Source organism: Panthera leo, chromosome D1 (genome assembly GCF_018350215.1).
Source record: "Panthera leo isolate Ple1 chromosome D1, P.leo_Ple1_pat1.1, whole genome shotgun sequence".
NCBI lineage: Eukaryota > Metazoa > Chordata > Mammalia > Carnivora > Felidae > Panthera > Panthera leo.
Window position 1 is genome coordinate 100,968,993 of NC_056688.1, and position 21,821 is coordinate 100,990,813.

Below are 21,821 nucleotides of genomic sequence, written 5' to 3' on the forward strand. Positions count from 1 at the left end.
AAAGAGACATTTATCCAGGACAGAGAAGAGAAAAGGAAGGAAGGAAATTTCCCTGGAGGATTGGTAGAGGAGCTGATTTTTGATAATTACAGCACAATGATGCCCAAAGCCCTTTCCGCTGTTCTTAAACTTAACAATTTTGACTCCTTTTCTTCTCCCCTACTTTCTTGGGATCAAATTGACATATAACATTGGGCATTTTTAAAAGGGTACAAGGTGGGTTTTGATATATGTCTACTTGGTGAAATCATCATTGCTATAACGTTAATAAACACATTCGTTGCCTCACATAGTTACCAATTTTATATCGTGTTGAGAACGTTTAAGAACAAATTCTTAGCAAATTTCAATTATGCAATACAGTATTGTTAATTGTAGTCACCATACTGCACACTATGTCCCCCAAAACTTATTCAGCTTATCACAGGAAGTGTGTACTATCTGACCAACGTGTCCCCATTTTGCCCACTCCCCAAGCTCCTGGCAACCACTGTTCTACTCTCTGCTTTTATGAGTCCAGCTTTTTTAGATTCCACAAACCAGTGAGATCATATAATATTTATCTTTCTCTGTCTGACTTATTTCACTCGGCATAATGCCCTCAAGGTCCATCCATGTTTTGGCAACCACAACTTCTTTACTTTGAAAAGTCATGACTTGGCCACCTCAAGACCTCTCTAATTGTCAGATACACTCCCTACTGTCTTTACTTCTCCAGGATCCAACTTGCATCTTTTGAGATCTTTTGAGACTCAATATCTCCAGCCAATGAAGCCTTTCTTTTATACTAGATTTAGACATTTTCTGTGGATAAAGCCCCTTGTTTTTTACTTCATGATGAATTTGAAAGTTATGAATTATTTGGTGCTTAGTTAAGTAATGTTGGTTACCTTGAGTAGATAACAAGATTCGTTAGTATAGAAACTACTGGATATGCCATGGGATACAAAGCACTTAAATACCCAAGTTCACTTAGTAAGCACACACTCAATCTAAGTATAATAAATTAATGTTTGAATGAATGAAAGAATGAACAAATAAAAATCTGGCAAAATGAGAAAAGTGCGAAAAGTTTTCCACAAAGAAAGAGTACCGTATACAAAATCTAGATGCATAATAAAGTATGATATATATAAGGAACTGCAATATTATTGTGATAGGGCTTCAAAACAAACTCATTTTATTCAATTAAAGTTTTCGAGACAACTTTATTTCTCTTCTGTTATGCAATATAATTTTATATAAACTATAACCACAAAGTATGTGTGTGTGTGTGTGTGTGCACGTGATATTTAAAACCATCTTTTAATTTTTATTTTTTTCAGGGTCTCTTTCACATCTTTGTTCCTCAGGCTGTAAATCAGTGGGTTTAACATGGGAATCACAAGGGTGTAAAACAAGGAGGTCATTTTGTCTTGATCAAGAGAGTAGGAAGAACTTGGCCGGAAATACATGAAGAGAATGGTTCCCTGGAAAATTGCAACAGCAGTTAAGTGGGAGGTGCAGGTGGAGAAAGCTTTGAATCTCCCCTCAGCAGAATGGACCTTCAGGACAGATAAGATTATATAACAATAAGAGATAAGGACTCCTAAAATGGTACTCAGTTCAATGAAGCCAAAAAATGTGAATAATGCCAACTCATTGATCTCTGTATTTGAGCAGGAAAGAAGGTAGAGTGGAGGTAGATCACAGAAGAAATGATTAATCTCCTTTGATCCACAGAAACATAACCGGAATGTTAGTGTCGTATGTATCAAAGCATCTGCCGTTGCCAGCACGTAAACCCCGGCCATGAGCAGGAAGCACACTCTGCTGGACATGTTGACCGTGTAGAGCAAGGGGTTGCTAATGGCCTTGTACCGATCAAAGGCCATCACCGCCAGCAGTAGGCACTCGGAATCAGCAAACGTACAGAAGACCAAGAATTGCAGAGCACAGCCAACGAAAGGGATTGATGTGTTTTTGGCTAGAAGGTCTACCAACATTTTGGGCCCAATTGCTGTGGAATAACAGAGGTCACAGAAAGAGAGGTGGCTAAGGAAAAAGTACATTGGCGTGTTCAGCTGAGAATTCATTCTAATTAGAATAATCATTCCGAAGTTTGCAAAAAGATTAATGAGATAAATAACAAGAAACATTGTAAATAGGGTTGCTTTCATCCCAGGGTTATTGGTAATTCCCAAGAAAATGAAATCAGTCAAGGATGAACAATTTCCTCCATCCATTCTTCTATATCCTTGTCTAAACTTTTGAGAACATGACCAAGACGATGATAGATACACATGTAACTCTTCCGACAGCCACAAAATACCTGTAAGGCAGAACACAATTTCTTCCCTCAATTGTCTTTTATACTCATAAAATTACTTGGTCAATTCTTTAAAGAGGCATCACTACCTCTATGACAATAATAAAAATATCTACAATAGGTGGTTAAGAAACTTTGATATAAATCTAGATGTCATTTAGGGCACCTGGGTGGCTCAGTCGGTTAGGTGTCCAACTCTGGATTTCAGCTCAGTTTCTCATGGTTTGCGAGTTCATGCCCCACATTGTGAAGAGCACTGTCAGTGCACAGTCGGCTTGGGCTTCTCTCTCTCTTTCTCTGCCCCTCCCCCTGCTATCTCTCTCTCTCTCTCTCTCTCTCACTCTCAAAATAAGCAAGTAAATAAATACATAAATAAACTGTATAAATCTAGATGTCATTTATGAGGGATGAAACTTTCAACAAGCTCTTTAATTCCTCCAAATATCACCTTCCTTTTATCAAGGATGATATTTGGGTGAATTGATATCTCATTCATCTTCAAAATAACCTGAAGAAGCACCAATATGAGCCATAAGATGGAGGACTAAGCCTTTTCTCTGCTTGAAAGTATTCCATGGACACACACACAAAATGAGTATATTTATTCTATTCTTTAAAAAAAACATGATCGGCTTAAAAGATTTTTTTATATTAGTTTTTAGAAACAATGAGCATATCACACTAATAACAATGAAAATAATTATATTCCTGATCCCGGGGTGAGTTGTCTTCAGTGTTTGCTAGGACAAGGAGTAAGAATTACTGACTTTTTTCAGGAAATGTATTATTGCTTTGCCAAAACACTCATTACCTGTTTGTGGAGTGGTCTGATGCGAAGGAGGAGTCTCTTAACCAAAGAAAAGGGCAAAAAAAAAAAAAGAAGTCAACACATACATTTGCATGTCTTTGGATTTTGAATGCACTTTTATATTAAAAACCAAAAGTAAGATGAAGAATGATAAACGCTTCTGAGTGATACAGGTTCTCTTCCTTGTGTGTGTATTTATGTGTGTGTCATGTATTTGCATGTGTATATATGTCTCTCTCGTACATAAGAATAGAAAGTGGACAATGGACTTGCTCTTTAGACTGAGGTAAATATGGCATGTGGTTCACATGGAGATGCGTTTGTGTATGTTGTTATTTGTAAAGTGGTGCCTACATTATTTTTAAGTAAAACCAAAAAAAAAAACCTGCTTAAATTCATGTATATACTTACCCAGCAATAAAAGTAATAGAAGCTTTCCTATAAACCAACATCCAAGTAAAATAATTAAAAAAGTTATATTGTGAATACTAAGCTCAGACAGGTTCAGTTTTGAGAAGAAAATATTTTTGTCCATTAAACTGCAGAGTTTATTTCATTGAGTAAGCAGGCAAAAAGATGCTTTTTTAAAAAAAAACTTTTTTTCTTAAAAATTTAAGTTTTTAACCCTATATTCTTTAAATTACAACCTAAAAGCCTACCTGAGATGAGCAGGTCTTTGGTGGTTGAACAATAGGCAGCGGGCATTTTATTTTAGCAGGTGCATTTGGGACTTAAATCTGTAGCTACTACCCTTAGGCTTTGATGTTAGGCAAACATATCATTAATTATATTCCTGGTTCTGTATATTCCCTCTGTGAATTCGGAAACAACTGTAGCAAAGGCTGAACTTTAATGCTTCACTACTGTTACCAAATTGATCTCTGCCAGGAAGAAAACCCCAAATTATTTTTATAGTATGCTTCAGCTTCTCAGAATTTGCATCATTCTTCTCCAGTCAAAGAGGAAATCTAATAAAACCCAAGTAAACCCCTCCTTAATCATTTCTAGCTCCTTTTGATTGTTCATTTTGTTTCTTCCATATTTGAAATATTCTCCTTCCCACTGTATTGAGGCATATTAGCATAATTTGATAACATTTTCTTTTTATTGAAATATAATTGATCGTTGTAAAATTCACCCTTTCAAAGAATGCAGTTCTTTGGTTTTTAACATGTTTTCAAGGCTGTTCAGCCATCACCACTATCTAACACCAGACCTGTGAGAAACCCACACCTGTTAATTGCCACAGCCCTTGCCCTCTCTCCCAGCTCCCAGAACACTAATGCACTTTCCACTCTGCCCACTCCGGACATCTCAAATAAACAACATCGATTGTGTTGTGTTGAAATGGGCTTCTTTCCTCCAGCTTAATGTTTTTAAGGATCATCCATGTTGGTGCGTGATTCAGAATTTTGTTTCATTTTATGACTGAATAATACTTCACTGTCTGGATATAATACATTAGTTGATTCATTCATCAGTTGGATGCACTTTATGGATATAATACATTGGTTGATTCATTCATAAGTTGGATGGACATTTTGGGTTGTTTCCGCATTTTGGCTATTGCGAACAACGATGCTAAAAATACTCTTGTCCATGATACTTGGCTTGCCGGGCTGCTTTCCTCAGGGAGCCTGGTCTTCTTCCCATCCCCTGACCACATGCAAGTCACCATTTCATTGACTTTAGGACTCTATCACATTCTCTACACTTAGTACATTCTTTACTAAATTCTGTTCCTTTTATTCATATGAAAATTCATCTACTACATTTGAGACTTCAGGAATAAGACCAGTGTTTGTATTTGTGTTCTAAACTATCTAGTATAGGGATTTGCAAAAGTCATGGTTTTCCAAATATTTATTGTTGGGTGTTTCTGGCTATTTAAAATGGAAGGTGAAGTGAAAATATTAGTAATATACTAGATTTGGGTTTGGGGATTTTTTCTATTAATATACCTCCTATGTACAAGGATAATGCATCTAAGGAAATTCACATAGATGCTGATAATTCTAAAAAAGCAGAGAAAAAGATGTAGCCCTTCTCTTATTATTCCTAATGGTCCATTAACAAAAACTTTGCTTCCCCCCTTTGTAATTTTAGGGTCTTTGGTCTTTGTTTAAAAAGAAAAAAAGTAATTCTTCCAACAGGTAACACAAATTAGTTCCATTGAACCAAATGCCAAGACAGCTATCTGGTCACTTAAGACCCTCATGCTCCTTAGTGAACAGGCAAAAGGGGGTTCTCTACCAGTTGGGGTGATTGTTCCTGAATATAAAGGGAACATGTGATGTTTACTATAGAGCTAAGGTAGCAGGGAGTGTTCCTGGAATGCATGAGAGCCTCCGGGGCACCTTTTAGAATGCTCAAATCCATTATTAGAATGTTGATAGAAAACCATAACGGCCCCAAATAGAACTAGAAATGATATCTATACTTGAGGGATATAGGTTTGGGCCACTTTACAAGGCAAGAAAGCAAGACAACGGGGTGCTTGTTGAAGTTAAGGGGAATTCGGAGGAGGTTGCAGAGAAAAGGAAATTCTATGTTTGAACGATGATCACGTGGCCAGTAATGAAAACAACACCGTAGGAGTTATGATTGTGTTTTCCTTTTGTTTCAAGGTAAATATGTTAACTAATATTCCCACCTCGCCTATTCCCCTACTTCCTTCCATAAGATAGCGTGAGAAGGTTTAGACTTCTATCTCAAAATTTTCACAAGTTATAGGCTGTCAAAGGTGTGTGACTTAGCTAGAAGAACCCTAGGTCACCCCCATAAGGATAAAATGGCACATGAAACTTTGTGTAGCCTCTTTTTTCTTTCAGTTGTATGAGTGAATCTGTTAAAAGCAAGCATGTGTTTGCTGTTGTCTTATTTGAAAGCTGAATGTGATTATAAGAAAGTCCCTGAATGGCATGCTGAAAAGCAGTGGATTATTTGGGATCTTGCCATCACTGTGTCTATAGATGAATTTTCTAAATTGTTTCAATGCTGTTTCAGGTTGGAATTGGTACAAAATAGGAATTTACATGAGGGTTGGGCATAAATCTCCTGTTTCCATAAAGTTTACAGTGATTCTGTTTTTAATACTGAAATGATGATTAAGCAGCTTCAGTAATAGCACAAGGACCACATAGACCAGCAAAACCACAGAGGAAGGCTTAGCTAAATGGGTTGCCATGGAAAGTTTGACCATTCCGGGCCTGAAATATAAATTCAGGCCTTGTTGACTATCATACAGTCTTGGGGATTTAGCAGGTGGCCTATGGGTAATGAAATACTGTATGTTACCAGTAGGAAAAGCAGTGTAGGCCATCTAGAAAGCTCAGCAATTAACAGCAGCTCTGGGGACCTTGAAAACATACTGATACCCTGTATTTTTAGTTATTCCTTTACTTGGAAACTGTTAAATTTTCTCATAAGTGGCATAATATTTGGTGATATAACTGTTGAGCACCAAAACATAGTGATGTAGGAAAAATAAGATTTTCACAGGCATCTGGATATGTAATATTGTGCTGTAGACATATCATTAATAGATAGTTGCATATGTTTGTTTTAAGTAAGCTCTATGTCCAGCATGGAACCCAACGTGGGACCCAAGATCCTCACGACCCTGAGATCAAGACCTGAGCTAAGATCAAGAGTCAGACACGTAACCGACTGAGTCACCCAGGTGCCCCAGATATTTGCGTATGTTAAGTGTTTAGTGAACATGAAAAGCCGTTGAGATATACTTATCTAATACTGCTTTTTGTGATTCTCTATAGCCTTGGCCAAGTAATCCTTGGCTAAGGAAATATAAACTTAATATTAGAGTATGGTGGTGGGTATGTAGCTGTGAGTGACTGTGCTCTCTTTTTAGCAAATAAAACAACAGACATGCTCAAGAGAAGCATTGTTGGTCAGAAATCTAAAGAAACGATTCTTAGAGGAATTTAAAACTGAGAATGATTTGGGCTGGATCTTGTGGACTTTCACAACAAAGAGTACATGGGTTTAAATGTACTTATAAACTTTAATATTTCTGAGTCAAAGCTTATAAATATTTATTATGTAGAGAAAAAATAATAAAAATAACATACAGAAAAAAAAAACCACATCAGCTACTGAAATACATTTTGCATGATACATGCCTCCAATTTCAGCCTTCAAACATCCCACCAGGGCATATGGGTTGATCTCCCAAAAGGATACAGGTGATATATATTGGAGAGCCAATTCTGTTTTTGAGAAGACAGAGAAAGATGTTTCTTCCATACCTCTAGTAATACTTTGGTGTATAAAAAAGAAAAATATAGGAAGACAAAAAGTTTGCCTTGCAGTTAACCTATATTCTTCAAAGTGCTACTTAGAAAAAATTTTCAAATTACTTTGGAGTAGAATGGGGGTAGATTAGCAGCGTATTATTGAACTGAACTTAAGAAAGTGTACTTGATTTTGTATTAATGCTTCTATGACATCCCTGCCTCTCACCATCTCATCATAAAGTGTACATTTGAATTAACGTTAGCTATAATACAAATATTTACAATTAACACCTGTCAAGTACTTAAAAATTACAGGTGTTATTCACAGCATTTTCTCAGTTATTCATCCAACAATCACTGACATGCATACTTTATTCTCCCCATTTTTCAGATAAGTTAACAAGCATAGAAAATGAATGAACTTGGGGCACCTGGGTGGCTCAGTTGGTTAGGCCCCCTGCTCTTGACTTCGGGTGAGGTCGTGATCTCATGGTTGGTGAGTTTGAGCCCCACATCAGGCTTTGCACTGGCAGCACAAGCCTTCTTGGGGTCTCTCTCTCTCTCCCTCTCTCTCTCTGCCCTTTCCCTACTCAGACTTTCTCTGTCTCTCTCAAAATAAATAAATAAACTTAAAAAAAAAAGAAAATGAAGTAACTTGTTCAAAATGCCTCTCACTAGCCAAGTACAGAGCTTCCATACGAACCAATAGAATCTGGCCTCCTTCTTCATCCAGTAATCTATCATATAAATGAGATATATTACAGACACACATGCGCACACACTCACTTTTCTTAGGTATTTACTATATCCCTTAAGACAGCCTGATAAAACACATTTTAGTATTAATTCCAAGCTAGCGATCATTGAACAGTAGTCTATTCTTTAGCAGCAATTTTGAAACTTCTAAATGTTTTCTTACATCGTGGGTTATGATTTAAATTTGGCTGTATGAAAAACAAATGTTTGATAAAAATCCCTTGTGTATCTGCTGGTACATGTGTTGCAGGTTCCCAGAGTTTGTAACTGGGGATTTAGATGAATCTCCGAACTTTATAGCTCACGAGGCATCTACCTTTGATCGTATAGCTCTCTTAGCAGCATCTTTGACATCTTTATTTCTCAAACTATAAATCAGTGGATTCAGCACTGGGATGATGATGGTGTAGAACACGGAGATAATTTTATCAGTATTAGGAGAATATAGATAGCTGGGCCGTGAGTAAATGAAGAGGAGAGTCCCCTGATAGATGGTCACTGAAGTCAGGTGAGAGGCACATGTGGAAAAGGTTTTCTTCCTCCCACTGGAAGAACGGATCTTTAAGACTGAGCGAAGGATGAAAAAGTAGGAGATGATGATGATGATGAAACAGATAATTTCCACTGAGCTGCCATATGTAGAGAGAAGCCACTCATTAACTGATGTGTCTGTGCAGGATAACTTAAGCAGTGGGGGGAGGTCACAGAAAAAATGATTAATGACATTTTTATCACAGTATTTCAGAATAAATGCAAAGGACGTATGAACCAGGGAACTCAGGTTGCCTCCAATGTAGGACAAGACAATCAACCATATACAGATGTCCCGAGACATCACAACCATATACAGTAAAGGGTTACAGATGGCGACGTAGCGATCGTATGCCATGGCAGCCAAGATAAAGGATTCTGTATCGGCAAAGGCACAGAAAAAATAAAACTGGAGGGCACAGCCATAATAAGAGATAGATTTGTTCTCTGAGAGGAAATTGATGAGCATTTTGGGAACAATGACTGAGGAGTAACAGAGGTCTGCAAAGGATAAGTTGCTAAGGAAAAAATACATGGGGGTTTGAAGGTGAGAATCAGTCCTGATTAATATCATCAGTCCAATGTTCCCTGTTAAAATCATACCATACAGTGTCAGAAACATGAGGAATAGGACAATCTGCAGTTCAGGGCGGGTCGGAAACCCTAAAAGAATAAACTCAGTCACCAAAGTGTAGTTTCCATCTATCAATTCCATATTCTGTGTTGTTTTCTTCCTACAGGAATTCTAATGTCCTAAAATGGTATATCGATGGAAAGAGAAAAACAGATATAATTACAAGGTTATTTTATTGTTTCCATGAATAAAGAAACAAGCAAGCAAATAAAGAACCAAACCCAAACTCCCTTTCAAAAATAAACTCTGAGAAATATATTTCAGGATTTAGTAGCTATCAGATTCCATGGTTGCTAGTTTTATCGTATTTGCTTGATTATTGATGAGTTCTTCCATTGGATAGTTGGCTTCTGCATGTAAGGATCTGGTTTTGCTTACTTTTTTTGTACTCAAGGATAGCACAATAGCTGGTGTAGAGGATTAAGGAAGTAATGGATTAATGGACTAATGATGATATGAAGAGGAGAAAAATATCCATATTCTTAAACATCAGTTTGACTTTAGAGTCTGCCTTAGAATGATAACTGTAGACCAATTAGCATTTTCTGTTCAAGATTTAATAGACAGGGGTATGCTATACTGTTGAGAGAGCAGATACAATGGTGTTATGAAACATATGCTGGCTAATTTTTTTAATGTAAAGTCAAAGTGATAATAATAAAAGGGGGAAATGCCAGTAAACATCAGTTCTGCGTATATTTTTGACAGGAAAGAGTTTAGGGTAATTCCACAAATCCCATCAAGATACTAAACCAAAATGATTACACAAATCATTTCTTCAGCTTTGGCATTTATTAGAATACTTGGCTTCTAGAAAAGGCCTGATGAATATTAGCTGACTAACTGGATAAAGTGGGGAAAAAATTTAGTAGTAGGTTGATTTCTAATTAAATAATATTGTTATACTACATGGCCTTCTCACGCATTATATGTTCCGTGCAAGCAAAAATAGTCACCTCCCTTTAATTTTTACACTAGCCTAATTCAGGGTGCTGCGTCTAAAAATTATGTCAATACTTGCTTATGGGGTCTCTGAATTTTTCCAGAAGTAGAAAAAAATGAACTTGAAGTAAAAAAAGTTTTATCTTAATCTTAGAGTGTGTATTTGAAAATATATAAAACAAGCAAGCAGTTTTCGGTGAACTATGGTAGTGTTACCAAAAAGGGAACAAAATTGTTTTGTATTGTTTTCTCATTTATGTAAAACATATTCTATCAGTGACAATGGTGTGAGCTTCATTTGTTTAGGTCATCGAATCATTCAAACACTGTAAGACACAGGCACGGAGAAGCCTGAGAGAGACTGAAGGGTTAATATACTGTCATGTTATTACCTCAGAGTGTGAATGAGATGAAGGACTATAATGGGATAATGATTAATGTATTCTTTTGTCTGTTTTCAAATTCATCAAGATATATGGAAAGGGTAAGATTTTATTTCAGGGTTGGAAAGAATTTGATTAGAATCTCATATTGGCCCCATGTGAGCTGTGACCTAGTGCAATTATCTATGTCTATGTCTATGTCTATGTCTATGTCTATGTCTATGTCTATATGTATGTCTATGTCTATATCTATATCTATATCTATATCTATATATATCTATATCTATATCTATCTATATCATCTATACTGTAAAGATGACAAGTATATCACAAGGTTGTTGCATGTATTAGAAAAATTTGTCCGTCTCTGAATCTATCATCATCATCTATCATCATCTATCTATCTATCTATCATTTATCTGCTTATTTACCTTTCTATGTGGTCACAGTTTAGAGAGACTGACACATGGTATATAAAGAGCAAAGATTAGTGTTAATTTCTCTATTGTTCTCTTCCATCCTTGGCTTATGAGCAGTGTCAGGTGGCAAGGTCTTACTAATAACGACTATCATTTATACAATGGTTACTACATGCAATGCAACAGTCTAAACACTTTATATATAATTGGTCACACACACCATTTACTAACAAAATCACAATGCAGTTACCCTCACTGCGGTCTTTCTTTTGCAGGTGAGGAAGCTAAAGCACATGTGATCAGGGCTTGACAGGTAAGATGTGATGGAAACAAGATTGGATCCCAAGCTTCTGACTCCCAAGCCTTGGCTCTCTACAGAGCTGCATACTTTTTTTTAAAATCATTTTTTGTAATGTTTATTTATTTTTGAGAGAGAGAGAGAGAGAGAGAGAGAGAGAGAGAGAGAGAGAGAGAAGGCTTGAGTGAGAGCGGGAGACACAGAATCAGAAGCCGGCTCCAGGCTCTGAGCTGTCAGCACAGATCCCGACAGGGGGATCAAACTGATGAATTGTGGAATCAAGACCTGAGCCAAAGTCGAACCCTTAACCAACTCAGACACCCAGGCGCCCCTCTACAAAGCTGCATTCTTATTAATTCCATATTTTGGATAAGAACACTAAGGTTTAGAGTAATACACCATGTCATTCAGCTACTCATTTATAGGCGTAGCTCAAGTCTGGGTGTGTCCCAAGCCAAAGCTCATGACAGCCACCATGAAGGTGGTTGGAATATTAAGGGGGGTGGCCACTGTAAGACAGGCTGAGGTGCCGAGGGTTGCTGAAAAGGGGAATAAATTCTCACATGTTTACAGAAAAAGCAGGGCATATGTTTTGAGAGCTTCCAATTGGTCATCATTTCCATTAAAAAAAAAAAGAGAGAACAGCATGAATGAGGGTAAAGGTAGGAAAAGATAGTGAAAGTTAGATTCTTGCTTCAAAAGGTAACGAGCACAAAGATTGAATCAAAATACTGTGATTCACTAAATTATTTCCAAATCTATAACAAAACTATCTTGGTATAGACAGTAAATTTATTCAGGGGCTCCTTGGTAGCTCAGTCAGTTAAGTGAGCTAAATCAACTTTTGATTTAGGCTTAGGTCATTATCTCACAGTTCATGTGATCAAGCTTGGTGCTGACAGTACAAGGCCTGTTGGGATTCTCTCTCTCTCTTTCTCTTTCTGCCCCTCCCCCACTTGCTCTCTCTCTCTCTCCAAAGGAATAAACATTAAAAAAAAAGAAAAGAAATTAATTCAATCTATCAGGTAGCAGCCAAGCTTCTGTTCTCTTATCGGTAACAAAAAAGCTTATTTAAACCAAAAAGTGTTTTAGATGCCTGGAGAAGCTATATAAGCAATAAGGACCCAAGATACATTACGTAATAGATTACCTTGTGGGTCTAACACTAATGGATGAATGTGGTCTCTGAACCATTTAGACGCAATTCTGTGGTTCTTGCTCTCAGAAACTCAAAAGCCTGTCTTTTCTCTATTAAAGCACAGAAACCACTTACCAAGGAAGGAACTGTTTTCCAATAACCTGCATCGATAATTTTTCCAGAAACACCAATGACTTTTACATGCATTCTCATGTCATTGGGGACCTCATAAATGAAGGATTCCAAATGTGCTCATTTCCAAGGGGCACCTAGAGAATAATTAACAAGTCATGGCCATTGTGAGTCATGTTTCTAAAAACCCATGGGTAGTTATAACAGATATTCTGGTAGTGTTAATTTGAATAGGCAGTTTTTACTCTCAGTTATATTGGGGTTGTTTGTACTGACACTTGGAATCCCAAAGCATCCTCTATTGTGGAGGTTCTTTGGAAATAATTCAAATATTTGTGAATGTTAAATATAACCATTTAATTTTTTTTCAAAAACCCCATGGAAGCTCAAACATTGTTGCTTATTATTATCAGTGCTGAAAACTGATAATTATCTTTCTCCTGTCATCAGAAGCTGAGCACAGTAGAGGTTTCTGTAGATCTTGGTAGATGGAAGGACTCCTAGATGAGTATCTTGTGCTGAAAGCATCAAAAATTACAGAACCATTCCAGTTAAGAAGTGCAAGCTTTCATCAGCTAATTAGTCTTACATACAGAGTATCTGACAGTTTTACTAAAACAATGATATTTAAGGGCTAGTCGTAGTTAGTGGAGCTCCACTAATTATATTATAAACTACATTTTTTTTTCACAGTATAAAATGGGTTTATAAATGACTCCTACATTTGCAGAATCTTTAAGGGAATCTTGTTAAAACTTGTATCCAGTGCCAAGATCTACTTCTTATTCAGGACTGAAAAATGGTCACACAACTTCAGTTTAATTGTTTATAAGGGCCAGAGTTTCACATTTTCAATTCACTGTGGATGTTCTAACAGTTAAAAATTTCCCCATTATAGTGAACTCAGATCTGAATTTATTTTTCCTCTTTGTTTGCAGTGTGATCCTCCTATCTATATGTAAACCATACTGAAATTATTTTGTGATTGTGGACAGTTTAGTGGCAGGTGTGATGGACTGCGGAATAACAATTTAAGCAAAAATGGAAGTCATTTTAGCATAATATGGTCATACTGAGAATTTAAAAGTGTAAAAAAATACTGTAAAAAAATTAAAATTTGAAAAAAAAATTACTGTGATAACAATGATGGTAATGAAAAACATTGAGAAATGTTTTAAAATTGTAATAAAATTTTTGAGTAATCTTCATATTGTTTTCCATAGTAGCTGCACCAGTTTGCATTCCCACCAACAGTGCAAAATGGTTCCCTTTCTCCACATCATCACCAATAGCTGTTGTTGCCTGAGTTGTTAATGTTAGACATTCTGACAGGTGTGAGGTCGTATCTCATTGTGGTTCTGATTTGTATTTCTCTGAGGATGAGTGATGCTGAGCATCTTTTCATGTATCTGTTAACCATCTGGAAATAGAACTACCCTACAACCCAGCAATTGCACTATTAGGTATTTATCCAAAGGATACAAAAATGCTGATTCAAAGGGGCACATGCACTGCAATGTTTATAACAATGCAGTATTTGGCTATCAATAATAACCAAATTATGGAAAGAGCCCAAATATCCATCAACAGATGAATGGATAAACAAGATATGGTACACACACACACACACACACACTCAATGGAAACTACTTGACATCCAAAAAGAATGAAAATCTTGCCATTTGCAACAATGTGGTTGGAGCTAGGGTGTATTATGTTAAAGGAAACAAGTCAGGCAGAGAAAGACAAATATATGATTTCACTCATCAACAGATAAACATATGGGAAGGAAAGGAAAAATAAGATAAGATAAAAAGAGAGAAGGAGGCAAGCCATAAGACACTCTTAAATACAGAGAACAAGCTGAGGGTTGCTGGAGGGGCGTTGGATGGGGGCGGGGAATGAGTTAAATTGATGCTAGACATTAAGGAGGGCACTTGCTCGGATGAGCACTAGATGTTCTATATAAATGATGAACCACTGGGTTCTACTCCTGAAACCCATACTACACTGTGGTTAACTAACGTGAGTTAAAAAACATGAATTAAAAAAAAATAAAAATTTAATAAATTATTTTATTAAAACCAATTTCCCATATATGCTTTATATACAAATTTACATTTTTAAATACACAGATTTACATTTTTAAACTGCAATTATTTAGACTTTCATCCCTTAAAATCTAAAAATACCCATTATCTTTCCCTATTCCTACATTTCCAAGAGTGATAACCTAGCACCAATTGAGTGATCTATTTGAACCTATAGGCAGAGGTCCAAGCCTTTAAGATTGTTATAACATGTAGCAGTAGCACTGCTTCTGTAGCAAACATTTGGAATCTCTCCATAATTCCTGGGATTTTGCACCATTCTTTATTATGATTCTAAATGTCCTTGCCATCATATTCAGGAGAGATAGAAGGCAAGATGGGATGAGGGGAGTCTTTGTAATAAAGATAAGCTAATTGTACTCATTATTCAAGCTCTCTAGGAAAACACTTAAGCAAATGATTGCAGTTGAAATTTAACTTTTTCACATCAGATCAGCTGATATAGAGCAAGTATGATATTGGCTGTTACTTTTAACTTTTTAAAATGCTATAACTGAGTTGCAATCTCAAATGGATGCCACGGCGGCAAGGATGGATGAGGCAGAGCAGAGAATCAGTGATATAGAGGACATACTTATGGAGAAAAATGAAGCAGAAAAAAAAAGAGACTAAGGCAAAAGAGCACGATTTAAGAATTAGAGAAATCAGTAACTCAATAAAAAGGAACAACATCAGAATCATAGGGGTCCCAGAAGATGAAGAGAAAGAAAAAGGTGGAGAAGGGTTATGGGAGCAAATCATAGCAGAAAACTTTCCTAACCTGGGGAAAGAGACAGACATCAAAATCCAGGAAGCACAGAGGACTCCCATAAGATTCAACAAAAACTGACCATCAACAAGGCATATCATAGTCAAATTCACAAAATACTCAGACAAGGAAAGAATCATGAAAGCAGCAAGGGAAAAAAAGTCCTTACCCAACAAGGGGAGACAGATTAGGTTTGCAGCAGACCTATCCACAGAAACTTGTCAAGCCAGAAAGGATTGGAAGGGTATATTCAATGTGCTGAATCAGAAAAACACGCAGCCAAGAATTCTTTACCCAGCAATGCTGTCATTCAAAATAGAAGGAGAGATTAAAAGTTTCCCACACAAACAGAAATTAAAGGAGTTCATGACCAGTAAACCAGATCTGCAAGAAATTTTAAGGGGGACTCTCTGAGGGAAGAAAAGATGAAAAAAATAAATGAATACCAAAAGCAACAAAGACTAGAAAGGACCAGAGAACACCACCAGAAACTCTAGCTCTACAAGCAACATAATGGCAATAAATTAATATCTTTCAGTACTCACTCTAAACATCAATGGACTAAATGCTCAAACCAAAATACATAGGATAACAGAATAGATAAGAAAACAAGATCCATCTCTGTGCTGTTTACAAGAGACCAAATTTAGACCTAAAGACACCTTCAGATTGAAAGTAAGGGGATGGAGAACCATCTATCATGCTAATGGTCAACAAAAGAAAGCCAGAGTAGCCATGCTTACATCAGACAATCTAGACTTTAAAATATAGATTGTAACAAGTGATGAAGAAAGGCAATATATCATAATTAAGGGGTCTATCCACCAAGAAGACATAAAAATTGTAAATATTTATGCTCCAAATGTAAAAACACCCAAATATATAAATCAATTAATCACAAATACAAAGAAACTCGTTGATAATAATACCATAATAGTAGGGGACTTCAGCACCCCACTTACATCAATGGGCAGATCATCTAATCAGAAAATCAACAAGGAAATAATGGTTTTGAATGACACACTGGACCAGATGGAGTTAACAGATATATTCAGAACATTGCATCATAAAGCAGTGGAATACACATTCTTCTCCAGTGCACATGGAACATTCTCCAGAATAGACTACATACTGGGACACAAATCAGCACTCAACAAGTACAAAAAGATCGGGATCATACTGTACATAATTTCAGACCAGAATGCTATGAAACTTGAAATCAACCAAAAGAAAAAAATTTGAAAGGTAACAAATACTTGGAGACTAAAGAACATCCCACTAAAGAATGAATGGGCTAACCAAGAAGTTAAGGAGGAAATTTAAAAGTACATGGAAGGGGCACCTGGGTGGCTCAGTCGGTTAAGTGGCCGACTTCGGCTCAGGTCATGATCTCGCGGTCCGTGAGTTCGAGTCCCACATTGGGCTCTGTGCTGGCAGCTCAGAGCCTGGATCCTGTTTCAGATTCTGTGTCTCCCTCTCTCTGACCCTCCCCCGTTCATGCTCTGTCTCTCTCTGTCTCAAAAATAAATAAATGTACATGGAAGCCAATGAAAACAATAATACCACAAGTCAAAATGTCTGGGATGTGGCAAAGGCAGTCATAAGAGGAACCTATATAGCAATCCAGGCCTTCCTAAAGAAGGAAGAAAGGTCTAAGATACACAACCTAACCTCACACCTTAAAAAGATGGAAAAAGAAAAGCAAATAAAAACCCAAAACCAGCAGAAGACAGGAAATAACAAAGATTAGAGCAGAAATTAATGCTATCAAAACCAAAAAAAGCAGTAGAACTGATCAATGAAACCAGAAGCTGGTTCTTCAAAAGAATTAACAAAATTGATAAACCACTAGCCAGTTTGATCAAAAAGAAAAAGGAAAAGACCCAAATAAATTAAATCAAGAATGAAAGAGGAGAGATCACAACCAACAAAGCAGAAATAAAAACAATAATAAAAGAATATTATGAGCATTTATATGTCAATAAAATGGACAATCTGGAAGAAATGGACAAATTCCTAGAAACATATACACTACCAAAACTGAAACACGAAGAAATAGAAAATTTGAACAGACCCATAACCAGTAAGGAAATCGAATTAGTAATAAAAAATCTGCCAAAAAAACAAGAATCCAGGGCCAGATGGCTTTCCAGGGGAATTCTACCAAAAATTTAAGGAAGAGTTAACAGCTATTCTCTTGAAGCTGTTCCAAAAAATAAAAGTGGAAGGAAAACTTCCAAACTCTTTCTATGAAACCAGAATTACCTTGATTCCAAAACCAGACAAAGACCCCACTAAAAAGGAGAACTATAGACCAATTTCCCTGATGAACATGGATGCAAAAATCCTCAACAAGATATTAGCCAACCAGATCCAACAATACATTAAAAAAATTATTCATCATGACCAAGTGGGATTTATACCTGGGATGCAAGGCTGGTTCAATATCTGCAAAATAATCAATGTGATTCATCACATCAGTAAAGGAAAGGATAAGAACCATATTATCTTCTCAATAGATGCAGAGAAAGCATTTGACAAAATACAGCATCCTTTCCTGATAAAAACCCTCAAGAAAGTAGGTATAGTAGGATGATACCTCAAGATCATAAAAGCCATATATGAACAACCCAACGCTAATATCATCCTCAATGGGGAAAAACTCAGAGCTTTCCCCCTAAGGTCAGGAACAAGACAGGGACGTCCACTCTCGCCACTGTTATTCAACATAGTATTGGAAGTCTTAGCCTCTGCAATCAGACAACACAAAGAAATAAAAAGCATCCAAATTGGCCAGGAGGAGGTCAAACTTTCACTCTGTGCAGATGACATGATACTCTATATGGAAAACCCAAAAGATTCCACCAAAAAACTTCTAGAACTGACTCATGAATTCAGCAAAGTTGCAGCATATAAAATCAATGCACAGAAATCGGTTGCATTCCTATACACCAACAATGAAGCGACAGAAAGAGAAATCAAGGAATCGATTCCATTTACAGTTGCACCAAAACCCATAAAATACCTAGGAATAAATCTAACCAAAGAGGTAAAAAATCTATACACTGAAAACTATAGAAACCTTATGAAAGAAATTAAAGAAGACACCAAAAAATGGAAAAAGAGTCCATGTTCCTGGATAGGAAGAACAAATGTTGTTAAAATGTCAATGCTACCCAAAGCAATCTACATATTCAATGCAATCCCTATCAAAATAACACCAGCATTCTTCACAGAACTAGAACGAACAATCCTAAAATTTGTATGGAACCAGAAAAGATCCTGAATACCAAAGCAATCTTGAAAAAGAAAACCAAACCAGGAGGCATCACAATCCTGGACTTCAGGATGTATTACAAAGCTGTAATCATCATGACAGTATGGTACTGGCACAAAAACAGACACTCAGATCAATGGAACAGATTAGAGAAACCAGAAATGGACCCACAAGCGTATGGCCAACTAATGTTTGACAAAGCAGGAAAGAATATCCAATGGAATAAAGACAGTCTCTTCAGCAAGTGGTGCTGCGAAAACTGGACAGCGACATGCAGAAAAATGAACCTGGACCACTTTCTTACACCATACACAAAAATAAACTTAAAATGGATGAAAGACCTAAATGTAAGATAGGAAGCCATCAAAATCCTTGAGAAGAAAGCAGGTAAAAACCTCTTTGATCTTGGCCACAGAAACTTTTTATTCAACACGTCTCTAGAGGCAAGAGAAACAAAAGCAAAACTGAACTATTGGGTCCTCATCAAAATAAAAAAAAACTTCTGAATAACAAAGGAAACAATCAGCAAAATTAAAAGGCATCCAACAAAATGGGAGAAGATATTTCCAAACGACATATCACATAAAGGGTTAGTATCCAAAATCTATAAAGAACTTAGCAAACTCAACACCCAAAAAACAAATAATCCAGTGAAGAAATGGGCAAAAGACATGAAGAGAGACTTCTCCAAAGAAGACATCCAGATGGCCAACCAACACATGAAAAAATGCTCCACATCACTCATCATCAGGGAAATACAAATCAAAACCACAATGAGATACCACCTCACACTTGTCAGAATGGCTAACATTAACAACTCAGGCAACAACAGATGTTGGTGAGGATGCAAAGAAAGAGGATCTCTTTCGCACTGCTGGTGGGAATGCAAGCTGGTACAGCCACTCTGGAAAACAGTATGGGGGTTCCTCAAAAAAGTAAAAATAGAACTACCCTACGACCCAGCAATTGCACTACTAGGTATTTATCCAAGGGATATAGGTATGCTGGTTCCAAGGGGTACATGCACCCCAATGTTTATAGAAGCACTATCAACAATAGCCAAAGTATGGAAAGAGCCCAAATGTCCATCGATGTATGAATGGATAAAGAAAATGTGGTATATACACACACACACACACACACACACACACACACACACACACATGCGCACACAATGGAGTATTACTTGGCAATAAAAAAAATGAAATCTTGCCATTTGCAACTATGTGGATGGAACTAGAGGGTATTATGCTGAGTGAAATTAGTCAGAGAAAGACAAAAATCATAGGACTTCACTCATATGAGGACTTTAACACACAGAACAGATGAACATAAGAAAAGGGAAGCAAAAATAATATAAAAACAGGGAGGGGGACAAAACATAAAAACTCTTAAATATGGAGAAAAAACAGAGGGTTATTGGAGGGGTTGAGGGAGGGGGTATGGGCTAAATGGGTAAGGGACATTAAGGAATCTATCCCTGAAATCATTGTTGCGCTATGATGTAACTTGAATGTAAATTAACTTGGATGTTAATTAACTAACTTGGATGTAAATTAAAAAAATAAAAAAATATGGAACTTGTTAGAAATGCAAAAAAAAAATTATCTAAGTTTTTGCCCCAGTAAATCTTTTGATTTCTCACTGCAGAAATTTCCAGAACAACCCACAGACTCTTTAATGGAAAACATCAACAGCTTACTCCTTAAATTCTTTGAATCTCTTGACGCAAAATCCTTTCCTTCTTCCCCTCAACCTGAACTGTTGTCTCTTGACCTCTAGCCAATACTATCAAATCCTTCCTTTGAAAGCCCTGCTTTAAACCAAACTTTCACTTCTTAATAAATTCTTTCCTCCCTTACTAAGGTAAGCAGTAAGCTTACCTTTGTTATCAACCGTTTGTTTTGGTGATATTTAAGGAAATCACCTTTTGCATCATATACGTAAACTCATCATAATGCACTAGAGAACCTTCAAGAAAAGCTATAACTGTTAACCTTAAAGGTGAGCTGAAAGCTTACAGATGTCCTTATAAGAATTTATCAAGCATGACTGAGCAAACTCAGGGCAAGATACTGAGAATACGGGATTCTCCAGAGCTTTTGGCAGTTATGTAGTGCTGGAATATCAAAACTGAAGATGTGAGAAACCTCAAACAAATGGTAGATTTCCTATTCCAGACCATTTCTAAATTCAAAGCGTTAGCATGTAATAGACAAAAGCGCTAAAAAAAAAAATGGATAAGCTAAGTGGAATTTCTCGCAATTTCTTAGTGCTGAGGATACAAAGACTTGCTATTAATTTGGGTTCTGAAAATTGAAAGGAACAGCTTTGAATCCAAATGACAGCCCTGCCTTAGTTTAAAGCTAGGTTCTCTTTTCTGCTTATTATGGATCTTTGATAAGAAATACAATTGCTGAGAAGTCTGTTTTGCTTGCTGTTTGCTACGAGCATTGTGAGACCTTTCCTGATTGTAACCCGCTGTGTAGTAGAATGGGCTGTAAAACTTCCTAAATGTAGTCTGATATGTAATGGAATGAGTGATTGTATACAAACTAACCGGCATTTCTCGCTTCTGTAAACCTGCTTGCTTAGCACATTCCTCACCTACCCCCTTCCCCCTTTCTTCCTCCCGCCACAAGTAAAAACCTCCCCTGTGCTATTTGTCTCTGTCTATAAAAACGCTATACCAACCCTAATCGTGGCCTCTTGCGTCACCGGCGACGAGTGCGCAGAGGACCAGGTTCGAACCTGCAATAAACGACCCTTGCCGCTTGGCTTTGACTTACGACTCTGGTGGTCTTTTGTGGGAGGTTTTAGAACTTTAGGCATTACAAAAATAAATCCCTGGAGGGATTTGTCACTTAAGAAAATTAATGTTTATTCATTTTTGAGGGAAGAGAGAGAGAGAGAGAGAGACAGCAGACAAGGGGAGGGGCAGAAAGAGACACAGAATCTGAAGCAGGTTCCATGCTCTGAGCTGTCAGCACAGAGCCGGATGGCCGGTTGTGGGGCTCAAACTTGTGAACCGCGAGATCATGACCTGAGCCCAAGTCCATCACTTAATCAATGGAGCTACT

The 21,821-nt window shown here is 37.0% G+C and overlaps 2 protein-coding genes across 2 annotated transcripts; both read right to left on the reverse strand.

Moving 5' to 3' along the window:
• Nucleotides 1–1,292: 1,292 nt before the first annotated feature.
• LOC122200634 (olfactory receptor 5W2-like) lies at nt 1,293–2,225 on the reverse strand. The gene has a single exon (XM_042906339.1). It carries the CDS (start codon nt 2,223–2,225, stop codon nt 1,293–1,295), a length of 933 nt encoding a protein of 310 aa, XP_042762273.1.
• Nucleotides 2,226–8,429: 6,204 nt separating this feature from the next.
• LOC122201086 (olfactory receptor-like protein OLF1) lies at nt 8,430–9,374 on the reverse strand. The gene has a single exon (XM_042906995.1). The coding sequence runs from the start codon at nt 9,372–9,374 to the stop codon at nt 8,430–8,432; it is 945 nt and encodes a 314-aa protein (XP_042762929.1).
• Between the last annotated feature and the right edge of the window lie 12,447 nt (nt 9,375–21,821).